Genomic DNA, 25,873 nt, shown 5'->3' on the forward strand with positions numbered 1-25,873 from the left:
TAACTCTGTAGAAATTATTTTTTAAACTTAAATTATATTATAATTCACATCTCTATTTCTCCCTAACCAAAAAATATTGACACACTTTTTATGAAAATATCAGAACATTTTGATAGTAATAAATCTTCTCTGCATCAATCAAAAAACATTGACAATCGTTTTATGAAAATATCTGAACATTTTGACAGTAATAAAGATAATCTTCTCTGCATCACCACAGAAACTGCATTCATTACAACCTATGATGTCAATTGCCTGTCCAATCTAATTAGATGTACCTTTCCCCTTGGCATGCTTAGCCCCGCCCCCTTTTAAACCATACAACTCTGATGATGATTACACAGCGATTGTGTGCTTTATTTCATAATCAGAAGGCCCATGTCATTATTAGTTTGTTTTGATGACCTCTAACAAGTTATGAATAATTCATAAAGTGTTTCAATATGCAAATATCCAGCTTCTGTGATTGAACACAGGGTTTTAAACTGAGGGGAATGTAAAATGTGTTTAATATTGAACTGTATTATAAGGAACAGTGTATTCAAATTAATCCACCCCTAATCCTACAAAGAAAGAGCTGGATGTGACATGGCTTTAAAGGGACATCAGTAAACTATAATAACAAATGAACTCACACATTTACACATACAGCACTGCACAGGGCTTTAGGAAAATGCACTACGAGAGCTACATTTACATCTCAAATAGGCACAGTTTTGCTTCCTAACACAAATGCAGAATGCGATCAGATTGCCAAATTGTTTGCAGTCTTTAGTTTACAGGTCTGTAAGTGGCTCTCACAAAAGAGATCTTCAGAAGGATCCACATCTATGAATGCCATTTCAGTCTGTTTGCATCATCTGCTTCATGAACAGATGTTGATTCTGTATTACCGCCTTAAATAATGCATCGACAGCATCGTAATGATCTGAGAGTTTTACGATTTGGAGAGAAAGTAATATTTCCAGCCACTTCAGCAAACAATCCCAAAGTGTATACTGATGTTTCTCAAAATAATGTTTTTAAAGGGATAGATCAAACAAAAATGAAAATTCTGTCAGTATTTGCTCATCCTCATCTCATTCCAAATGTGTTTGACTATCTTTCTAATATAATTTGAAGAATTTGAAGGCATTTCTGTTTTTGGATCATTTAGTTTTGTAGTCGCAATGTGTGAAATCCTCATTTGGGAAAATGATGTAGTTATAATTATTATTACATGAAAACAACAGAAGACTACACTATGGTACAGTACTGTATGTCCCCATTTAGATAGCCAGGTAAACGTGTGTGTGGGTGCAAGACTTGACAACTAAAAGTCTGTGCTACCAGGAGGAACATTAGAAGAAGGATGTCTCATTTGCACTCATTGCAACACATCTGCTATCAGCAGGAATAATCAACAGATGCGATAAGACACCTATCAACAATTCTCAGCAGACACATTCACACACACACATACAGATGAACTCACTGTGATGACTAAACTGCAGGCTGCTGGCAATGACACTAAAACACCCATCTTTGAGCTTTGGAGGGAGGACCTGTAATGTAAATAGCACAATAAGATACAGAAGGACAGAGAAATTATGCTAAACATAAAGGAGACTATTTCGTATGACAGAGGAAATACAGATACGTATTATCATGAGCTTCATTCATTATGTATTAAAATAGGTATTTTTCATAGACACTGAACTATAAATCCTTTGACTGACTGAAAGGTCAGTGTAACTGATAAGGTCAAGTATGGTGTCAAAAGTGTAAATTTTTTTATGTGTTCAAAGTTCTTGGTTTGAAGCATTTGCCCTGCTATGGTCTAAAGTGAGGCCTGTATTGCACAAACTTTCTTTCTCTAGAATCTTATCTGTTCACCATAATGATTCAATTTAGGATCTCATTTTAGACAAAAGCTATTACTTAACTTAAGGAAGTTTCTGTAATATGGCTCTGAAAGCCGTATCTGAGCCTACACTGTCTCAAGCACAAAAATGAAGCAAAGAGGTTTGTGAAAAGGGGATTTCCAAAGGTCAAATGGCATGTCTTGTGTGTTGCCGGGTTTAAAATAATACCATTACAGTTTCTGCTTACAGCATATAAGGGCAGCCAGCACAACCTCTGTTCTTTCAGCTCTGTGATCTCATCATTCTTGTCCAAGTCAGAAAACTATTTCAAAGCTTCCTGTCAACAGCATCTCTCACTCAGCACAAGTGTAAGATGGCAAAAGGCACTATGTAAGGGCATTTTCGAACATCTTTATACATCATTGCCAGCAACCCGTCTGATTAAACACCTCCCTGGTTTTAGATAACTTTAAACGACAGCCATCAATCACTCAGTCTGATGGGAGAGACAACCTGTCCACTCTCTTCCCATTTTTCTATTGTTTCTGTGGTTAAGACACACTATATGGTTATATGACTATTCCTCTGAGCTGGGTTGCTTCAACTAGGGTTGAGAAGACAAGCAAGACAGCTGACATTAAGTTTAGGGTTTAGCTAAGGTGAATCTGTGAACCACAGTGAACTGTAGAAGTCATTAAACAATCATATTGGCGTTGTCCCTGAGCGTAGCATCTAATTTGCACTGAATAGCCTTTTTGGACCATAAAATGTAAGAATAAAGCTTTTCTTTACTCCAATTAACGCGTTTTCCATTATTGAACGACATTTTAGTCTCCTCTCAAACACCGAAAAGAAATATCCAACAACACGTAAACGTCTCGGTTTGCCGTTCTTTCGATCCGTTCAACTTCGTAATCGGAATACTGTGGTTTCATAACCAAAATTATAGCACCCTTTTAAAATTATGAGAGCAAAACGCTGCTTTGGGCCATTACTAATGCAGTTATGAAACCTTCTCAATTAAGTGCTGTCATTCAGATTGTGTTATCAGACGCTGTACAGAAAGTCCCATCATAACACATCATGTGCCCAAATTATTCTGTTTTATAGCTGTCAGCACACAGTCATTTTCTCATTAGATAAACAGCAGGGATTTATCTCATAAACCAATATTGGTATATGTTCACCTGAACATTTAGGTATCAAGTCACTGCTTTGGGAGTCTATGCACCACACACTTAAACATTCCTGGTGGTAATTATCAGGGATTAGTAGCCGTTAGTAGAAGGTTATCATTTGATTTCATTATTAACTGAGAAAAGTTTTATCTTTCGACAATGTCTTTTGTGCTTCTCAGGATTAAAATTTAAAGCCGTACTTATCTTACCTTCACTCCTATGTGACACACAAACCAATATAATGTCAGTCACTGCCCTTGTTCAGTTCCTGTGATAGAGTTGAATGTGTGAGAAGACAAAGACATGGGGAAAAACATGGACCCTACAATTAATATTTGAGCCCTTTGTCTAATCTCCACAGTGCCATCAGCTAGAAGAGACAACGTCTGGCTAATATGAGGCATTAATATTTTTTTTCTTCTTTTTATTGTGGTGTGTGGCAGTCAGGGAGTAGAATTAAATCTTGTGCATTTGCTCAAGCACTTCCTCATACCTTATATTGAGATGACTGGACTGCAATGCAAGAAAAGAAGTCATGTTTTGCAAGTACATGTGCAAATTCTAACTGTGGCTTGGTGGATTAGCTCCCTAATATGATTTCTGGGGAGGTGAGGGTTGGTATAGCTGGAGGAGAACTGACTGCAGACTGAGGAGAAAAGGGAACACACCTACACACAGACACACACACATATCCCAGACCTTACATCACTTCAGATGTATCGCTTCACAGACAGAGAAAAAAACCCACCCAACTCAAGTTTGTGTCTGTTTGTTGTAGGGATGAGACAACAACAGAACAGTGAAAGAGAAAAGGGACACAGAGAGTGATTTAACCTCAATTATCCTTATGAGCAGAGACATCTTATGAGAGGCTGTGAGTAATGCTCTAACCATCCACTGGATTGGAATAATATCTCCTAGAGCAGGCCTCACAAAACCCCTAGAAAAACCAAAATATAAAGGACTGCAATCCTACAGACAACTGAGGTCACGTTGCTGCATTCAGCTGGCAGGAAACTTTCTGATTCAATCCAGCATTCCATTTAAAGATACAGAGGTCTCACACATTAGTTTGAAGTGGAAACTAAAGCATTGTTGCATGAATCAAAGATGTTGTAAAAGAAAAAAAACAACCTTGCCCAAATTAAAATAGGAGATTTGCTATATATATGCTTTATGTTCTGGAAACTGAAAAACTGGAAAATGTTGATGACTCATCCTGCAATATGCAACTTTGTCCAAAACAAATGCTCTTCACATTGACAATGTATCATGTTGGAATGATTTATGCATTTCTGTCGTAACACATATCCTCAAATGATGGCTAAATAGTAATAAATAGATCATTTATCACAGCTTAATGTAGCTATACATTCCTATAATAAAAGTAATTTAATTTACTTGGGAGATTCATCAAGTGTTTGTTTATTTATTTTTATTTTTAATCACATCACATTGTCATTGTGTTTGTGCTTAAGTTCCAGCACTCATTTTATCTCATGTGATAAAATATATTAAAAAAACTTGGAAACCATACAAGGATCTAATTAATTTTAATTTCATCTGTAAAGTATGTAATAAATTGCCATTTAATAAATCGTTTGAATGTATAGGAACAATAATATTCCGGAACTACTCTTGCCGTGTCTTCTGGGAAACAATATCCGCCACTCTGAGACAGACTGTCCTTCAGAGCTGCTCAAATCAATCCTGACAGTAACCATTTAAATAAAGAATCACAGAGGAAGATAACCTGACAATGAAAGGTGACTTTGCACGCTAATCTTACAAACTGAATTCACTTGTTACAAAAGAAATCTTATCTTAATATATTTTCAAAAAGGACAGGCAATGCACTGTTCTTAATAAAATGAAGAGTAATATTAGAATGAGTGGCCGCTAATTAGATTGCTATGAAATTTTGGTCGGTCAGATCACTTCCTCTTGCCCCCACTCTTACGTCCACTTGACTGGACCACAGTAGGGTTTTTCTCTAGCTCAACCTGTTCGACTGTTTCCAAAGGTGGCTCTTCCATTTTCTTATGTGACTGCTCCTTTAGGATGCGGGAACAGAATGCCTCACGAGCCTGCAGCATCTTTTGCCGATATGCATCCATTGTGTCCTGTAACAGGAAATCACATTTTTTTCTAATGACTTCTCTGCTATTGTACAAATACCAACAATAAAAACAATGATTTTGTGTGGTGTAAATCTGCATTTATAGTATCAACACATCACAAACCTGAAAGCCAATGTAAGTCTCTAGCTGTCGTTTCATCATTTCCTTGCGTGCAATTTTTTCCTTTTTACGCTGTTCCAGAATATTGTCCCAGATCAGGCGGAAATTTTGGAACTTCTCAGAGCGTTCCCTCCTCTGCTCCTCCTCCAACACTTCATCCTTCAGACGAGGCTGCGGCAAAGACTTCTCAAACAAAAAGAGAGTGAAACTATGAGAGAAAGAGAAGATCATATACATTACTGTTACCGTACTTTAAGCAAGGAGCCTTTTCAATATTGATAATAATAAGAAATGTTTTCTAAGTACCAAATCAGCATTAGAATGATATCTGAAAGCTTTGCCAACACAGGAAATAATTACATTTTAAAATTAAATATAAAACTGTTATTATTTCAAATTTATAATGTCACAATATTACTGTTATTACTGTCATTTTGATCAAATAAATGCTTCCTTGATTAACAAACTTTTTATATATATATATATTATCGACCCCAAACCTTTGAACTTTTATAATATAATATAATATAATAAATTGTGGTACCTGATAAATGGTGTATAATCTATATCATTTTTGTCAGTGTTCTGTATGAGCTCTCCACTCTGTTGGGGCTGAGGCTGATTGTCTACAAAATATAAACGTTGAAAATATTAGGCCATATATTAAATATGCCCATATTATACTGTATTAAACAATCTGGTTGTATGTATCTTTGTGTGTAACCTGTTTCAGCCGTGACAGGCTCTTTACTCTCTGCACGTTCTTGCAGCTCTTTGAGATAGCGCAGCCGGGTCTGATGAGCCCAAAACAAACCAATCAGATGCACATGCAGGATTGTTTGAACACCCAGAGCAGATTTACTTCTACCTTTCCAGTTATGTGGTACCTTTGCTGCTCTGCCAGGCTCAGCTGCTTCCCAGGCCAGTTTCATGGCTCTGATCTCCTCTAGTTTCTCAGTGTCTTTCTTCACCTCTATACTTCCTGCCTCACTGTGGTCACTCACCACACGCAGGGTCCAGTGGGGCTTACTCTCATCCAAACTCTGCACACACAAATGAACAAGCTGACATTTACAGTACTGTTCAAAAGTTTGGGGTCGGTTAGATTAAAAGAAGTCTCCATTTATTTGATCAAAAATAGAGTAAAAACAGCAATATTATAAAATATTATTATAATTTAAAATAACCATTTGCTTGTTAAATATATTTTAAAATTTAATTTATTCCACTGATGGCAAAGCTGAATTTTCAGCAGCCATTACTCCAGTCTTCAGTGTCACATGATCCTTTGGAAATCATTTTAATGTAATTTTAATGCTCAAGAAACATTTCTTACTATTATCAGTGTTGAGAACAACTGATTAATAATTTTGTACAAACCATGCTACATTTTTTTAATTCTTTCTGAAATAAAAGTTCAAAAGAACAGCATATATTTGAAATGGAAATCTTTTTTAAAAGTATAATCAACTTTACTATTACTTTTGATCGATTTACTTGCTGAATCAAAAAAAAATAAAAAATCTATATAAATATAAAAGACTGACCTCAAACTTTTGAATGGTTGTGTATGCTTACAACTCATTCTTTTAAAAATTTGAAAGTCACTTTCTTAGATTTCTGACAAAGAAACACTGTATCAGAGCTTAACCTTAAATGTCCTCAAATGTATAAATGTAAACATTATATCTTGATCCATTCCAAGGTTAAAAAAAAAACTTGAGAGAAATGTGCACTTCTGTAAAGCACAATAAACAATATTCATGAGAGAAGCTCTTTCTACAGGAGAATATGGGGTGAATGATTTAAACATATGGTGGGATTCGATACTGACATTAAAAAAAAACAAACACACATATACTGTACTGACTTGCTCCATAATGGAGCTTGACTTTGATGTTAGTTTATCTTTGTCCTTGTCTCGTTCCTTGGCCTTTTGGGTTGATTTAGGAGCAGATTTCTGGCCCTCTTTGTTTTGTTGGTCTGTACCCAAAGGCGTGGATGTGCTATCCAAAATATCCCCAAACACTGCCAAAGAAAAATAGATATCAAACAGACAAGATAATACAGAATGAAAAAAATACAGGTCTTCAACCAAAAGTGAGCCAAAAGTATGTCTATAAAATAAAATAAATAATAAAATGTTATTCTGAATACATGATTAACACATTTGGTTTTAATATAAGATTTATTTTATTATATATTTTTGTAAATATAAGGCATATCATTTGCCAATATTTATATTAACAAGTAAGTTCATATAAGTAAATTTAAGTAATTTTATAAGTACAAAATTAGTACTAAATATATATTTATAAAAAGTTTTTACATTTATATTAATAAGCAAGCCATTTCTAGGTTGATTAAAAAAAAAAAAAAGATGGCATTGCTCAACCAGCTGTCATTTATTTTAAAACAGTAATTTTTTATAAAAAAAAAATAATAGAATGCATCAACACAAAAATAACACTTAAAACCTTTAAAGTAAAGTGTTTTAATTAAAGCCTCCTGAGGCTTTTAAAAATGTAAATGCAGATGTAGATCCTGCTAGATGGCAGTGTTGCTCTATTTAAAAAAACAGAACTAAAGCTCTTTTCACCTTCTTCAGTTATTCTATGTGTAAGGGTACATCCTACTGGACAGTTTACTTAGGACACCCTCAGTATCCATAAGGACACCATAACAGAACCCTGATAATGGATTTAATCTGAAGTCACACTGTGCTCTCTGACAGCAGTGTTACCAACATGTCACTTAGTCTCAACTCTTTGTAACTCACTGAGAATATGAGACTGAACCAGTACAACAGAGAGCTATTTTGGGTGTTTGAGTGTGGATTGTCTATTGCTTGTTAACAATTAAGCTTTGATTAAATGTAAAAGAGTCATCAGCAGGGATGTGATTTGTAGTTAATTTAAAGGGTTTTTTTTATTAATTTTTTTATTTAAGGTTAAATTTATTTTAATTTTTTTTTACCTGATATGGGAATACAACAAAACCCCTGCACAAATCTCAGACAAAGGGCATTGAAAGCAAGCATAGAGGTCACTCCGGTTGGAAGCCCAAAGGGCAGCCATACTGCATCCCTTCTATATGTGCCAATGAACATCCGGCAGAGTTCAGTGCACTGGGCCTGGCTCCCATGTGCATTTATTGATTGGTGTGTGTAGTAACTGCTCCGCTGAGAGCCACTCAACTGGGTTAATTCAATTTCTCTTTCCTCTAGAAATACTTCCCAGGGCACCAGAGGCCAAGAGCCAACTTCATTTGACTTCCCACTGACCCATTTACACAAGCTTATCAGGAAATGAAATGAGAGGCACGTGTGGATTGTGACGCACACGCTTGCCAAAGTACAGTGACCACACGTGGATCTACACACACACACACACACCAGTGATAAAAGCCCTATCCAAGGCATTTAACCACCTTGATTCATTTTAATTATGGATTTACAATCATAAAAAAAAGGAATACATTTAATCAAGGGATCAGGAGGACAAAAGAATCTTAATATTATTACTGGAGCCAGGCCATCATGCAAACTAGTTCATCTCCAATACCACTTCACAATACACAAGCATCCAATAGACTAGCTCTATCTTTTCCTCTCCCTCCATCTCAATCCTTTCCATTTCCATTTCTATGAGCTTCCTGCTTATTCATTTTTCCTCAGTAAAATCAAGGTTTTTTTCAGCTATTCCACTGAGCTGACCCACAACAAATGACCTTATGTCACCCGTCCAAGGGCAAAGCAAATCGCATCTCTCTATTTGCCAAAAGCAGATGAATTTAGTAGGCTTTCATTATATTTTTTACAGCCAGCTCTCAGTTAATCAAAAGAAGCACAGGTGGGACGAGAGTCAGCCTATTCAGTACGGTTCAGACTGAATGATAAAACATGAGCAGAGATTCAAATCACATACAGCCAGATGAGTCTGGGACAAGGATTAAAAAAATAAATTAATACAAATACAAATATATTGTTAAGACAAAAACAAGCAGTAAAAAATGCTTTAATTAAAGATAAAAGTTATTTTAAAATATATATACAGGTGCATCTCAAATTAAAATGTCATGGAAAAGTTCATTTATTTCAAGTAATTCAACTCAAATTGTGAAACTTGTGTATTAAATAAATTCAATGCCACAGAGACTGAAGTAGTTTAAGTGTTTGGTTCTTAATCTTAATGACTTTCGCTCACATTTAACAAAAACCCTCCAATTCACTCAACAAATTAGAATATGGTGACATGCCAATCAGCTAATCAACTCAAAACACCTGCAAAGGTTTCCTGAGCCTTCAAAATGGTCTCTCAGTTTGGGTCACTAGGCTACACAATCATGGGGAGGACTGCTGAGCTGACAGTTGTCCAGAAGACAATCATTGTCACCCTTCACAAGGAGGGTAAGCCACAAACATAGGTTGCCAAATAAGCTGGCTGTTTACAGAGTGCTGTATCCAAGCATGTTAACAGAAAGTTGAGTGGAAGGAAAAAGTGTGGAAGAAAAAGATGCACAACCAACTGAGATAACTCCAGCCTTATGAGGATTGTCAAGCAAAATCGATTCAAGAATTTGAGTGAACTTCACAAGGGATGGACTGAGGCTGGGGTCAAGGCATCAAGAGCCACCACACACAGATGTGTCAAGGAATTTGGATTGAGTTTGTGTTTAGTCTTGTTAAGCCACTCCTGAACCACAGACAACGTCAGAGGCGTCTTACCTGGAGAAGGAGAAGAAGAACTGGACTTGCCCAGCGGTCCAAAGTCCTCTTTTCAGATGAGAGCAAGTTTTGTATTTAATTTGGAAACCAATGTCCTAGAGTCTGGAGGAAGGGTGGAGAAGCTCATAGCCCAAGTTGCTTGAAGTCCAGTGTTGTTTCCACAGTCTGTGATGATTTGGGGTGCAATGTCATCTGCTGGTGTTGGTCCATTGTGTTTTTTGAAAACCAAAGTCACTGCACCCGTTTACCAAGAAATTTTGGAGCACTTCATGTTTCCTTCTGCTGACCAGCTTTTTGAAGATGCTGATTTCATTTTCCAGCAGGATTTGGTACCTACCCACACTGCCAAAAGTACCAAAAGTTGGTTAAATGACCATGGTGTTGGTGTGCTTGCCTGGCCAGCAAACTCATCAGACCTGAACCCCATAGAGAATCTACGGGGTATTGTCAAGAGGAAAATGAGAAACAAAAGACCAAAAAATGCAGATGAGCTGAAGGCCACTGTCAAAGAAACCTGGGCTTCCATACCACCTCAGCAGTGCCACAAACTGATCACCTCCATGCCACACCGAATTGAGGCAGTAATTAAAGCAAAAGGAGCCCCTACCAAGTATTGAGTACATGTACAGTAAATGAACATACTTTCCAGAAGGCCAACAATTTACTAAAAATGTTTTTTTTTTTGTTTTTTTTATTGGTCTTAAAGTATTCTAATTTGTTGAGATTTGTTGAGATTGTGAATTGGTGGGTTTTTGTTAAATGTGAGCCAAAATCATCACAATTAAAAGAACCAAAGACTTAAACTACTTCAGTCTGTGTGCACTGAATTTATTTAATACACAAGTTTCACAATTTGAGTTGAATTACTGAAATTAACTTTTCCACGACATTCTAATTTATTGAGATGCACCTGTATGTGTGTGTGTGTATATATATGTGTGTGTATTAAATATTTTAAATAAGTTTTAAATCTCAATGTTAACTGCTAATAGCAATCAAAACTGAATAGAATGGCACATAAAATTACTTCAGTTATTAATTTGATTATTTTTTCCAAGCCTGGCTTCTACTACTTAAAAAAAAAAAAAGATTTTTGAATCTTGTTTTACTGATACAAACAACCTCAAAAATGTGAAATTCTATGGCATGAATCTCACAAACTTCGGCAGGCAGTTGTTTTCCAAACTGAGTGGATCCAGTCTGAATCATCAGAGCTGGATCAACCAGCAAAGGCACATTTTTAGCACATTTCGCTGTCAAAAAGTACTGCAGTATCCTATATTGATGTTCTTTGGCAAAAAGAGACAGAGTCCAATCTTTATGGTTATTTGGCACTATTTTATGATGCATTCTTATAAAGTGTTGCATCTGTCATTATTTCTGTCATTGGTCCAACTTGTGTCGCTGTTATAATTAAAGAAAACTAAATAGAAATGTAAAAATTAGTCATTAAAACTTTTTTTTTAATCAATGAAGGACAATATGTGTGTCCAATACACTGCATTGTTCACTTAGCATCTTCTGTATGAGTGACCATACCTCTCATTTCATTGCGCTCTATGTCTCTGAGTTTCTGGATGAAGGAGGAGAGAGATTCATGTAAAGGCCAGCTCTCCTGTAACACCTCCGCCTGTATATAATACTTATGAAACTGAAGACACATGCACGCAATTAAAAAAAAATTAGAAAGAAACTTCAGTGAATGAACATAAAGGGCATGTAAACTATACGAGATCTGCAATCCACATACAAACAGACTGATTTCAATATATAAACACAATCAGGAAAAAAAAAGTATTCTTTTATAGAACTTTGTAACTAGAAGTTCAGATGCTACCACACACAAACACTAAAGTGACAGCAGAAGCTGTCTGTGGTGACAGGTACCAGTGTGTCTGTAGGGTGCTGGTCACTCCCTTCCTTTCCTCCGCCCCCTCCTGTCACTCTCCCTTCTGCTATAAGGCTGCCCTGATCCTGCCTCGCCCCCGCCTGGGCCACAGAACCGCCTGCAACCAAGACACACACACACACATACAGACACAAATGAACACCCTATAAATACACTCTAGAGCTGGCAGAGTCAAGCTGTAGCTAAGTAACTAAGACAGTGACTTTATAAAGTGAATGTGTTAAGACAAAATGTGGAGTGGGTGGACAAGAACACTTGGACTAAAGGAAAAGAAAGGAGTACAAACTATACCTTAGAGTCTACAGGAACATCACAGTCTGTGGGTGACAGACTATCTGTGATTTGTTCAAAATATGTGCATACGTAAATGTGTCTATTTAAAAATGTCGGATAAATCATATTTACGAGTTGAATGTATATGAACGCCACCCCAAAGTCTTTATTACGAGTGGGAAACTCAGTTTTCTTTAAGCCCCAAGATTCCAAGTTGGGAGCGTGTTAGTGAGAAAAAAATGTTGGATGCAATGGACGCAGCCAAAGACTATAGATACTGTATTTAGCATCTTTTGAAGGTAAATTTGTTGAAATTAATAAAATGATTACTTTCTTGTAATACTAATTAAAACTAAAGAATATATATAGAATATAACAGAATATATATTCAGTTTCCATCATCTTCATAAGTTGAATAAAACAGAAAAAAGCAAAAAAAAAAAAATGATGCACAATTTTATTCATCATTTTGTATATGTAGTTAAAAAATCTTTGAATTTTACGTAGAAAGGTTTCATGTAGAAAAGCCATTTTGTTCCGACCAAAGTGACTTGAACACACCTGACGTTGTAATTAAGACTTATCAACCCGTAAGTACGAACGTCCCAGGAGGACTTTAACAAAGCAACAGACAGACAGATAGATAGACAGATAGATGTTTGTGTTTGTGTGTGTGTGTGTGTGTGTACAAACCATTGCTGGCTAAGAAGCAGAAGACAGGAATGATGACATGCCCTTTGCCCTGACTGCTGGCGACCTCTTTCTCGTGGTCTAGGATACTGAGTTTAATGTAGACATCTGATTTTGAAGTCTGAAACTGCACAGTTGCACTGTGATCACTGGAGACTTTTATCACATGCCTGGCAGAAAAAAAAAAAAACACAGTTTAGGATCAGTCTTGATGCAACAACTGATTGTTCAGCTCTGCAGTGCTTTCAATATAACTTCAATGTAACATATACAGGTGCTGGTCATATAATTAGAATATCATCAAAAAGTTGATTTATTTCACTAATTCCATTCAAAAAGTGAAACTTGTATATTATATTTATTCATTACACACAAACTGATATATTTCAAATGTTTATTTCTTTTAATTTTGATGATTATAACTGACAACTAAGGAAAATCCCAAATTCAGTATCTCAGAAGTTTTTGTTATTGTGAAGTGTTTTTATATTTTTGTGTGATGGTTTTTCATTGTGGTAAGATATTTATGTAAAGGTTCCTGCAAAGGCCTTTAAATGGTCTCTCAGTCTAGTTTTGTAGGCTACACAATCATGGGGAAGACTGCTGACTTGACAGTTGTCCAAAAGACGACCACTGACACCTTGCGCAGGGAGGGGGAGGGAAAGAAGGTAATTGTCATTGCAAAAGGGGTTTTCACGGAGTTCTGTGTCCAAGCACATTAATAGAGAGGCGAAGGGAAGGAAAAGATGTTGTAGGAAAAAGTGTACAAGCAATAGAGATAACCGCACCCTGGAGAGGATTGTGAAACAAAACCCATTCAAAAATGTGGGGGAGATTCACAAAGAGCGGACTGCAGCTGGAGTCAGTGCTTCAAGAACCACTACGCACAGACATATGCAAGACATGGGTTTCAGCTGTTGCATTCCTTGTGTCAAGCCACTCTTGAACAACAGACAGCGTCAGAAGCGTCTCGCTTCAAAAAGGACTGGACTGCTTTTGAAGCGAAACGCTTTTGCATTTCCTTTGGAAATCAGGCTCCCAGAGTCTGGAGGAAGAGAGGAGAGGCACACAATTCACGTTTCTTGAGGTCCTGTGTAAATTTTCCACAGTCAGTGATGGTTTGAGGTGCCACGTCATCTGCTGGTGTTGGTCCCACTGTGTTTTCTGAGGTCCAAGGTCAACGCAGCCGTATACCAGGAAGTTTTAGAGCACTTCATGCTTCCTGCTGCTGACCAACTTTATGGAGATGCAGATTTCATTTTCCAACAGTACTTGGCAACTGCACACAGTGCCAAAGCTACCAGTACCTGGTTTAAAGACCATGGTATCCCTGTACTTAATTGGCCAGCAAACTCGCCTGACCTTAGCCCCATAGAAAATCTATGGGGTATTGTGAAGAGGAAGATGTGATATGCCAGACCCAAGAATGCAGAAGAGCTGAAGGCCACTATAAGAGCAACCTGGGCTCTCATAACACCTGAGCAGTGCCACAGACTGATCGACACCATGCCACGCCGCATTGCTGCAGTAATTCAGGCAAAAGGAGCCCCAACTAAGTATTGAGTGCTGTACATGCTCATACTTTTCATGTTCATACTTTTCAGTTGGCCAAGATTTCTAAAAATCCTTTCTTTGTATTGGTCTTAAGTAATATTCTAATTTTCTGAGATACTGAATTTGGGATTTTCCTTAGTTGTCAGTTATAATCATCAAAATTAAAAGAAATAAACATTTCAAATATATCAGTCTGTGTGTAATGAATGAATATAAGATACAAGTTTCAGTTTTTGTATGGAATTAGTGAAATAAATCAACTTTTTGATGATATTCTAATTATATGACCAGCACCTGTACATAAGCTATTACTTAGTACACTTTATGCATGTGCTAACCTGCAGATGATGTCCTTTTGATTAGGGATGTAGTAACCTTTCAACTCTTTTACAGAAAAGTTATTGCTTGGTGTTTCTCTGGCCAGCTGTGGCAGTGGTTCCCGGCAGCCAATAAGAAACATTCGCCATTTTCCTCCAATCACAGGCATGTCTCCAGTCTGTGCCTCAGCTACAAATGTATAACCGTCCTTTGGAGTGTGAAGAAGACATACAATATAAAAAAATGAATGTATAAGTAAAAAAAAAAAAAAAAAACATGAACAGGAGATGTCCCTCTGACAGAGCCAAACCTTGTTTGGGGTGTATATGTATGGCTCCACCCTGTTAAAGACTTTGGGTATCTCCTCTAAAGTGTCATTATTGATGACATGCACAATGCATACAGGAAGAGGGGAGAAGATCTTAGGAACAAGCAGCATGTTCTTAGGAACATGAAACACCTCCCTGAAAATGAGAATAGACAAGAAAAAATCGCTTAAGCATAAGAATTAGAAATCGCTTAAGAATACAAGCATAAGAAATCGCTTAAAATTACAAGCAAACTTTGAGTTCAAAGTTTGTATTTCTTAATAAAAATGTATTTTTTAGTAAACTATTGGTTTGCTAAAAGTGTAAAACGAGTGTTCCTGACCTGAATATCAGAATCCAGGAGTTTGCTACCTCTGGTATGGGGACTGAATAGTCAGTGAACGATATTCTGTTGGACTCATCCTCTCCACAGGGGTACAGTTCTGCTATTCCTTCACCGTTTGCAACCATGTGTCTACCAGAAATGCACACTTAGTACTGGATAAAGATTCAAGCAGACAAAAACTGACCTATGACACCCAGATTGTCAGATTCGACTAGGTTAGGCTACAAGCGCTGGGAGAAGATACCATCCACCCACTGAGCCCAGACACATGCCACATTCACCCCCCAGGCCAGAGGTCACTCTCTACAGACCCTCCCTGCATCTAAAGCCAGGCACACAGACAGTAAACAGCAGATGGTACCACCGAGAGACACAATGGAGGAGAGAAATTATTTTTTAAAATGAATAATTCACCTCAGTAAAGATACAGCATGTTTCTCTAGATCGGATTCTACAGGAGCCCAAATCTCTTGCAGAGTTTTAGCGACACTCAGATTTTCCTTGGTGCCTAAGAATACACAAACAAACATGAACCCACCTTAATAAGCACACATAAAAACCCACAACGTTCACACTGGAGCTATGAAACTGGATTGGATAACATGGTTAGATTTGGCCCAGTTTTAGATTAAAAGATGATGCAGAAAAGCCTCTGTGACAGATAAATGAATTCAACAAATCTCAGTCTCTCTCCTTCTATAATGCCAATCATTTTACCGGCCAGGTCTGACTTTGTTCATTGAAATATTCATCTCTCCCCTCACATAAAATGATATTTATTATATCTGCCCATTTACTGCCAAATGAGTGCTAGAATGAATAAATGCCCCTAAAATGAAATTAATTTCATACTGACAGGTAGGAGACAAACCGTTCTGAGGCTCATTTGTGAATGAAAGTCGTAATGACAGAAACACTTTCAGAAAGATATAGAGAATGACATCAGCCAAGAAGAAGATACAATCCAATTTTGTCATTTTTTTATTAGCTAAAAACAAATGTTATACAGGTGCATCTCAAATTAGAATGTCGTGGAAAAGTTCATTTATTTCAGTAATTCAACTCAAATTGTGAACCTCATGTATTAAATAAACTACTTCAGTCTGTGTGCATTGAATTTAAGTCTTTGGTTCTTTTAATTGTGATGATTTTGGCTCACATTTAACAAACCCCCCCAATCTCAACAAATTAGAATACTTCATAAGACCAATAAAAAAAAAAAAAAAACATTTTTAGTGAATTGTTGGCCTTCTGGAAAGTGTGTTCATTTACTGTACATGTACTCCAATAGGGGCTCCTTTTGCTTTAATTACTGCCTCAAATTCGGTGTGGCATGGAGGTGATCAGTTTGTGGCACCTGCTGAGGTGGTATGGACGCCCAGGTTTCTTTTGACAGTGGCCTTCAGCTCATCTGCATTTTTTGGTCTCGTTTCTCATTTTCCTCTTGACAATACTCCATAGATTCTCTCTGGGGTTCAGGTCTGGTGAGTTTGCTGGCCAGTCAAGCACACCAACACCATGGTCATTTAACCAACTTTTGGTGCTTTTGGCAGTGTGGGCAGGTACCAAATCCTGCTGGAAATGAAATCAGCATCTTCAAAAAGCTGGTCAGCAGAAGGAAGCATGAAGTGCTCCAAAATTGCTTGGTAAACGGGTGCAGTGACTTTGGTTTTCAAAAAACACAATGGACCAACACCAGCAGATGACATTGCACCCCAAATCATCACAGACTGTGAAAACAACACTGGACTTCAAGCAACATGGACTATGAGCTTCTCCACCCTTCCTCCAGACTCTAGGACCTTGGTTTCCAAATAAATACAAAACTTGCTCTCATCTGAAAAGAGGACTTTGGACCACTGGTCAACATCCAGTTCTTCTTCCCCTTAGCCCAAGGCCAAGACGCCTCTGACGTTGTCTGTGGTTCAAGAGTGGCTTAACAAGAGGAGTACAACAACTGTAGCCAAATTCCTTGACACTTCTGTGTGTGGTGGTTCTTGATGCCTTGACCCCAGCCTCAGTCCATTCCTTGTGAAGTTCAATCAAATTCTTGAATCGATTTTGCTTGACAATCCTCATAAGGCTGCAGTTCTCTCGTTGGTTGTGCATCTTTTTCTTCCACACTTTTTCCTTCCACTCAACTTTCTGTTAACATGCTTGGATACAGCACTCTGTAAACAGCCAGCTTCTTAGGCAATGAATGTTTGTGGCTTACCCTCCTTGTGAAGGGTGTCAATGATTGTCTTCTGGACAACTGTCAGATCAGCAGTTTCCCCATGATTGTGTAGCCTAGTGAACCAAACTGAGAGACCATTTTGAAGGCTCAGGAAACCTTTGCAGGTGTTTTGAATTGATTAGCTGATCAAAATATTCTATTTTGTTGAGATAGTGATTTGGTGGGTTTTTGTTAAATGTGAGCCAAAATCATCACAATTAAAAGAACCAAAAACTTAAACTACTTCAGTCTGTGGGCACTGAATTTATTTACATTTACATTTAGTCATTTAGCAGACGCTTTTATCCAAAGCGACCTTACAAATGAGGATAATGGAAGCAATCAAAAACAACCAATAGCAATGATATATAAGTGCTATAACAAGTCTCAGTTAGCCTAAATGCAGTATACGTAGCAAGGGCTTTTTAAATAATATAATAAATAAAAAGAAAACAGATAGAATAGAAAAAGAATAGATCAAGCTAATGTTAGAGTATTTTATATAATTGTATATAAATGAAAAGAAAATAGATCAAATATAAAAAGATTAGAAAGGTAGTTAGATTTTTTTTTTTTTTTTTGAAAACGAGTTTCACAATTTGAGTTGAATTACTGAAATAAATTAACTTTTCCACGACATGAGATGCACCTGTGTGTGTAGCATAATTTCACAAAACTAAAGCCATACCATTCTGCATTGGCCTTAAATCTTGAAATTACACAATCTTATTACATTTTTTTTTAAAATGCTCATACTATATGTATGTCGCATCTTTGGTTGTCTCGAATTTCAAAAGGCTACAAATATTTTGATTTGATTTTGAGGCCAGTTCAGCCTGTAATAGAGTGCAGGAACAAGATGTTTACTTGCTAGTTCATTCTTTCTTGTCTCTTGCTTAAAAAAAAATGGCAGTCAAAATTATCCCATTTGCTCAAAAAAAATGTTGTAATCGGCCATGGAAAAACATGATCAGTCCATCCCTACTTCTGAAGTCTATTGAATATAGTTCTGTTTATCTGCGTGTGACTGCTGGGGCTACACTTTAATTTTCACACAATAAATGAGTTGTTTGAGGTAAATAGAGCTTGATGAGCAATACTAGGATCTTTAGAGACTGTTTGCGTCTTTTGTCTCTTTGAGCTTCCCGGATGCTATTGCTTCCTGAAATATACATTATCTTGCTCAGTAAGATTCTGCTCCTTCTTTTATCCATCCTCTCACACTTTCCCTTCATCCTTTCCGATACTGCTGCATCTTTCTTTCTTTCTTTCGGCCACTCTCCCTGTCACTCATGTTGTCAGGCTGGGGATGGAGTGATGCTTGGAGGTATGGAGCCAGATGGAGAGAGAGATGGAGAGGTGTGTTATTCTCTCTGCTGTCATACTCGCTTAGAATGACTGGCAGCTTCATTGATAAGTATGAGCTCCAGGGCCTTGCAGCTCTCTCTCTCTCACGAACATAAAAACCCACAGAACAGATGTCAGACATAACTGACCACAAGAGAATGGGTATGAATCAGATTGCAAAGACAATTGCCATAGTGTCTTATGAGTCAAGTCATATTCTTGAATATAGTGTCTCCACTCTTCCATTTCTACCAGGTATCATTATATCTATATCAGGTGAAGCTGGACTTTACCTGGTCTTGCTGCAGTGAGGATCTCTCTGACTAGGTATCCTTTCCAACCTGCCTGCAACACTGTGGCGGCCTGCATTTCCTTGTCTGTGGCCTGCCTGCCATTCCAGCGCTCAGGAGTGTCATCTTTACAGGGAGAAAAAAACACATGGGTACATAAAGTCAGGATGAGCCACGTGCTATAATAGGTCTAAACCCAAAGAGAGACTATGTTAGCCCCACATTCACCTGATCGTGCATCCAATGCTTTATCATTGCTGCCATGTGGCGATGGGTCTCCTGTCAGAGTCTGTACCGCAAACAGCTCCTCAGAGGTCAGTTTCCGCCCCAGAGCAGAGCAAAACATATGATACACAGCTTCATTGAACACCTGTATGGGACAAAAATAATAAGTATTTAAATTTATATATGAAAGCAGTATACAGTTAGTGCCAGGACAAATGGCTCAATCCCCCCTTACTAAGGGGGTCTTTGGAATGCAAAGTCAAGTCAAGCCACTTTTTCTATTTAAAATACAGTGCTATACAGTATAGATTGTTTCAAAGCAGCTTAACAGTACTAAACAGGAAAATAGCAGAATCAATGATGCAAACATCAGCAAATTCAGACAAATTCTGATGTAAAGCCTTGTCAATATTTAGTCTAATAGTGATAAAATAAATGTAGGTTGCATGGTTTTGACAAAACAAAAACAAACTAAATAAAACCCCAAACAATCCTAAAATTTAATTTAAAATGATCACAAAACAAAAATTAAAAAGTTTAAAACGAATTCAACAACTAAAAATTATTAAAGATTAAGAATGAAAATGTAAAGAAACAATGAGTTTTTAATTAAACTAGAAATTCAAAAGATTAGCAATGGCATTTCAAGGCTGCTCGCTGGTACAGTGCTGTGAACATTGGTGATGAGTCATAAAGAGCTCAATTTCAAATTCTGAAAGAGCACATATTTTATTAATTAAAATAATGAAGGTGTTTCTGTGGCTGTTAAAATTCAAAAGGAAATGCAAAATAGTTTGTTCAGATACAATGTTTTGGTTACACAGTGGTTTGACAGAGGGTGCAAGAGTCCGTCCCATTGCACTAGGCCTGTGTATAATCTACCCTTTGTTGCTGTATGCCTACACCATGGGTCTTCTCAAGTTCTTTGGTGGTTGATGGTAGTTCCTCTGGATCTGAGAAGCAGCTGATCACTCGACCCAGGGATCTCATGATCATTACAGCCTGCTTCACAGAACCTCAGACTCTCCTAGACAACCTTATCAGAAGAGAAAGATGAAGCACAACTGAGATTTTTTTGACATCCGGTTGCTGCTATAAAGAACTGACACTAATGGATTATGGATTGAAATTGAGATGTATTAATCTGAATAAATAAGCTTTCCATTGATGTATAGGTTACTTTGTTAGGACAGGACAATATTTGGCTGAGATACAACTATTTGAAAATCTGGAATCTGAAAAAATAAAAAAAAAACAATTGAGAAAAATCCCTTTAAAGCTGTCCAAAATAATATCTTAGTAATGCATATTACTAATAAAAATTAAGTTTTTATATATTTACAATAGGAAATTTACAAAATATCTTAATTGAACATGAGCTTTACTTTATATCCTAATGATTTTTTGCATAAAAGAAAAATCAATAATTTTGACCCATACAATGTATTTTCTACAAATATACCCGTGTGACCTATAACTGGTTTTGTGGTTCAAGGTCACAAATGTTTTGTGTTAATGTGTTTGCAGCCTTGCCTTGTCAAGGTGTGGCATAACAGTCTCCTCATCACCAAAAACAAAAGGAGACATGCTGAATAGATGTAGGTGGACAGCCAATGAAGCACTTGTGTGCACATGAAGAACATGACGCCTAGTGAGAAAAAAATCACCCACTGATGATTAGACATTTTATGTTGTGTTTTTTAATAGTCATTGGTTTGTAGTGTTACATTGTAAAAATGTATATAGTAAGTGGATCTAATTTTAATCAAATAAACTACCAGATCTATATGAACATATCTATTTTTTATAGTCATGCCTTCACACTTACAACCAGGAGTAAATTCTTATGCTATTGAAATCATTTATAGCATCTAGTATGTGATCATCGTATGACTAAGAGTAAAGCACATATGGCCCATTAAGACTGAGCTAGCAAAGCAGCAAAATACTCCCAATTCACCAATTAGAAGACTGATTGCAAGATCATGCACTGTTACTAGTGATGATAGTAGGGATTTCGTACATGTAGCATTTCGTACTGTACATATATTTGTAGTCAGCAAAATCTCCTTATGCTTATAGAAGCTATTATTACAATTTCGACTGAAGTTGCTCTTACGCCTTTTAAGCACCCTCATAAACCCCCACGGAACTCGAACCAGCTCTGCAATGACATACGTAGCTTTACATAATTAGTCTGCAAAAATCAGATTTCTTCAACACCAAGGAGTATCTAGGTAGAGACAGAGAGAGAGAGAACAAAGGAAAGAGAGAGCCTTTTGGTAACATTCTTTTTTTATCCTGAATGTATGATCCTCAAAAAACAATTCAGATGTGCCCCTACACTTGGGCCCTCCCCTCTTCCCTCAGTATGACCTCTGAATGTAGGCTTCCAGCTTTTAGGCCACTATGCTGCTAGAAATAGCAGACTGGGTCATATCTCTCTCTCTTTCTGTATCTCATCCCATCTCCGCCCATCTTCTTACCCGGGTCTCCCCGCTTCTGTTCGCTGGGCTCCCTAAGAGAGAGCGCGCATCCACCATTACATGAACCTTGTGTACGTGCACTGTGTTGAGAGCTTTTTCTTGGATTTGAACAACTGCAACAGTTCACATCATAGTGTTGACTGTCACAGCACTGATATCAATGTTGGGACCACTTCTGAGAACACTTCCGTTTTTCAATTTCGTAATATAAATATATGAATGTATATTACGTTGTATAGTGTATATATGATCGGTATATTATGGTATATATACATACCCCCTCATATCAATATCTTCCTCCATAATATACACCAATATATTATATTGCACTTAAAATATATTAACATCAAATCACTGCATGATTTAAAAACATGTCCTTTCCAATAGCAAACATGAGCTCCCAAATGGATGCAAGAACATCTGACATAATATTTTTATGGACGGAAATGAGGCTCTATTTGCAATGGCGAAGGTCCTAGATCACTTCCAAAGCTGGAATGGAGTTTTTTGTCTTCTAAAGTGTTTTGGAAAATGTTTTGTTCAGCTGAACAATTAGCATGTTGTTAAACAAGATGTACAATCTATTGAACACCACTGTACTTCCAATCCTAACAGCCTTATTTTCCATTGCTTGTCAAAAAATAAATATGAGGCTAACCTTACAAATGTCTATCATAAATTGACCTAAAATAGTGTAATAATTTATTTTTATTATTTTTATTTAAATATTTTGTATATTTTTTTATTCATTTTTTACAAATTTCACTTCTGTTTTAAATAAATGCTGTTACTTAAACTCCAAATCAATTATATTAGAATCATATAAGAAGTCATATTAGAAATGATTTCTGAAGGATCATATGACACCAGAATCTAGAGTAATGGCTGCGTAAAATTCGGCAGTTGAGGTGATATAGTTACCCTGGAGGAAGAGAAAGCAACACAGCTTTACTAGCAGTAGTTTGAATCTGCACCACAGGGAGTTCAGAGACTATGCTCTTCCACGAGAAAGGCTTGGCCGTTAGAGAGCCAGGCCTGGCTGATGACTCCTTTTCTGTGCACAAAACAGACACCACACTTTAGACAGGATCCATGTTCTGTGAACAGACAAACTGAGTGTGTACAGTATGTCTGTCTGTCCTTACTGTCTTCCACACTCTCTCCCCAGTGCACCAAAGCTGAGAATCCAATGACAATTTCTGTTGGTAACAGGCTATCTACAAACAGGAAGTGAGTACATTTCCATCTGCAGACTGAAAGAAGCAAAGAACAATGGACAGAATGGAACAGAATCAGCACAGACTCTTAATGTGTTTCGGTTTTTGTATGCATTTCTCAGGAGACAATAGAATACACACACACACACACACACACACACACAATCAATTACATAAACTCACAGTAATTACCAAATATTAAATCAAACCACATGCTCTCAGTATATAATGTTTGGTTTTGATGATATAAAATTAAATAAAGTAAAGTTCACCAGCATTACAGCAAAATGGGGAGAGGAGAGCAAAAAACAGCATAGTTATCAAAAAACTTCTCATTTGGTTTGTGTATATGTGTGTGTACCTGTGTTTGAAACAATTGCAGTTGAATCAGGTTGTCTAGCATGAGCGGACATGGAGTGGGTGGAGGCCACAACGTTGGACAATGCAGCAGCAGACAGCGAGAGGATATGGAGTTCTAACAGAGAATTGAGTCACTTTCATGTTTTTTCCTAACACAACACATCCCTCCCACCACAGATACCATAATTATACCAAGCACCATTACAAATGCCACAACAACAGGTTTAGATGATTCTTATATTAGGTGTTTTTATGATAATGCATTCTGAATGTCATATATATATATATATATACTTATATATATATATATATATATATATATATAGATATATATATATATATATCTATATATATATATATATATACAGTAAGCAAGGGTGTTACCACAGCTACGGACTCATGGGGAAAATTAAGAGTAATAGGAAAGCATTTGTTAAAATTAGATTTTTTTTTTATTTCATTAAGCAAACTATTTGTGTTTGGGGTTTTTTTTCCAGCAAGGGCACATTAAATTGATCAAATGTGACAGTAAAGACACTTATAATGCCAAAAGATTTCCATTTCAAATAAATGTTGTTCTCTTGAAGTTTCTATTTGTTGGTGAATTCTGAAAAAATTGCATCACATATAGCCTATTAAATAGCAAAATTTTTAACTGATGTTGATGTCCCTACTTTAATGATGCGATTATAATTAAATGTAACCCCAAATGTAAAAAGAAGAATATTTATTAGTTTTCAGTATACACTAGTAAAAATATTAATATATTATATTTAATATTAAGTTTCCAAAAACCCTACCTTAAAGTGTGATGTCTTACACTGATGTGCATAAGTATCTGGCTTGTGAAAAAACCAAACAGTGTCCTGCAAAACACATGATATTAGCCTATTGTAGCCTGCAGCTTAATAGGAATTTTAAGAGCATGAGGAGTTCATTTGACAAAATAGCAAAGGATTAGCATAATATAAGCTTAGACTATTGCTGAAAGATGATTGACCCTTACTGGAAGCATTTAGTGAAGTTGTGCAGGTCCACCCAGGTCTCCAGCAGCGGGGGTTTGTCTGATGCTAATGCATCCTGGGAGGCAAAAGCAATGCACCGCTGGACCGACTCTTTGGCTGTCTGCAGCCTCTCTTTGTCAGGCACTGAAGTTGACTTCACTTCTTCCGTATCTTCGAGAGTTAAAAAAAAAAACTTTTATAATATTGTAAAAGTAATTAATGTCTTACTGACAGTCTTACTTATTTAGCATTATACAGTTATCAATATAGGACCTAACAATGGGACTTAGATGCGCACTGTTGGGGAAACTACTGAAATTTAAAGTTGCAATGAAACAGAAATAGCAACAGATATTTCTTCTGTATTATGATATGTCCAAGTCAAACCAATTATTGAAAAAGAAAAAAGTAGGGCAGGGACTTGGTACTATACATTTGTTGTTGACTGGATAGGGGCAGACTTACAAATTATACACAGAAGATTTGCCCACAATAAGACAAATAACATACATTTAGAAAACAGTGAATTGCGAAGTGTAAAAATTGTAAACTTCAAGCAAGCAACTACTTTGAGAATAAAAATTAAACATTCTAAACCAGCATAAAATATTTTTCTAGGATAGATTAGCTTTTCATGAAAATACCATTATTAACTCAGTGGTACCAATCAGTAAAGCTCATTTAGCCAATCAGGCACTGTACTGAGTTTATAAATGCTCTTTTATTGGTGTCACTCAATTCATTATGCCAATTTTGAGAAATACTGCTATACATTGCAGCTTGAAGTCATTACACTCAGCGTGCTGTGCTGACCAATTAGACCATGATAATATAGATGCTGTAGCAAAGCCATTCACTCTATTTACTTATCCACAGGTGTTACTAAGCAACACACTGGGCTCTCCGGGAAAGCACATAATTGGCCTGTCGTGATGAGGGGCAAGCGCATGAACCATGATCACAGAGATAGAGATGATGCCATGCGTCTATGTGTGTGTGTTTGCATCTGTGTTTGTGCTGATGAAAAGAAGATGGATTGGATGGGGAAGAGAGGGATAAACGAGAAAGTGCAATTGTGAAGGCAGCCAGCTATCATATCATTACAGCAGCTATTAGCCTCACTGCTCTGATGGCTAAACAATGACTTGAGGGAGATAAGTGAGGCGAATTATCGTCTGCCTTTACAAGTTCATTCTTTTCACTTCACTTTCATTGTATTGCACATTGTTCCAGAAGCACTCAATTGAAAATGAGTAATGCTTTCCCAATCTTCCAACTGAAAATAGCTTGTAAATGATGGCATGGATTATTTGAATAAAAATATTTCGCTTGAGGTGTTTCCA

At 36.8% G+C, this 25,873-nt stretch overlaps 1 protein-coding gene across 1 annotated transcript in view; it reads right to left on the bottom strand.

Annotated features, from left to right (window-relative positions):
- Positions 1 to 4,446: 4,446 nt before the first annotated feature.
- adgb (androglobin) overlaps positions 4,447 to 25,873 on the bottom strand; it is a 39,427-nt gene continuing 18,000 nt past the window's right edge. Inside the window, 23 exon segments of the mRNA XM_042746532.1 lie at positions 4,447 to 5,145; positions 5,266 to 5,449; positions 5,807 to 5,888; positions 5,987 to 6,065; positions 6,150 to 6,305; positions 7,133 to 7,290; positions 11,528 to 11,639; positions 11,876 to 11,994; positions 12,864 to 13,030; positions 14,753 to 14,940; positions 15,043 to 15,196; positions 15,384 to 15,515; positions 15,801 to 15,894; positions 19,242 to 19,364; positions 19,467 to 19,608; positions 20,346 to 20,468; positions 20,470 to 20,490; positions 20,997 to 21,111; positions 22,871 to 23,003; positions 23,095 to 23,202; positions 23,528 to 23,641; positions 23,911 to 23,915; positions 24,533 to 24,701. Of these exon segments, the coding sequence (XP_042602466.1) occupies positions 4,957 to 5,145; positions 5,266 to 5,449; positions 5,807 to 5,888; positions 5,987 to 6,065; positions 6,150 to 6,305; positions 7,133 to 7,290; positions 11,528 to 11,639; positions 11,876 to 11,994; positions 12,864 to 13,030; positions 14,753 to 14,940; positions 15,043 to 15,196; positions 15,384 to 15,515; positions 15,801 to 15,894; positions 19,242 to 19,364; positions 19,467 to 19,608; positions 20,346 to 20,468; positions 20,470 to 20,490; positions 20,997 to 21,111; positions 22,871 to 23,003; positions 23,095 to 23,202; positions 23,528 to 23,641; positions 23,911 to 23,915; positions 24,533 to 24,701 (2,867 nt within the window). The 3' untranslated portion in view covers positions 4,447 to 4,956.

Source organism: Cyprinus carpio, chromosome B20, assembly GCF_018340385.1.
Source record: "Cyprinus carpio isolate SPL01 chromosome B20, ASM1834038v1, whole genome shotgun sequence".
Classification (NCBI taxonomy): Eukaryota; Metazoa; Chordata; class Actinopteri; order Cypriniformes; family Cyprinidae; genus Cyprinus; species Cyprinus carpio.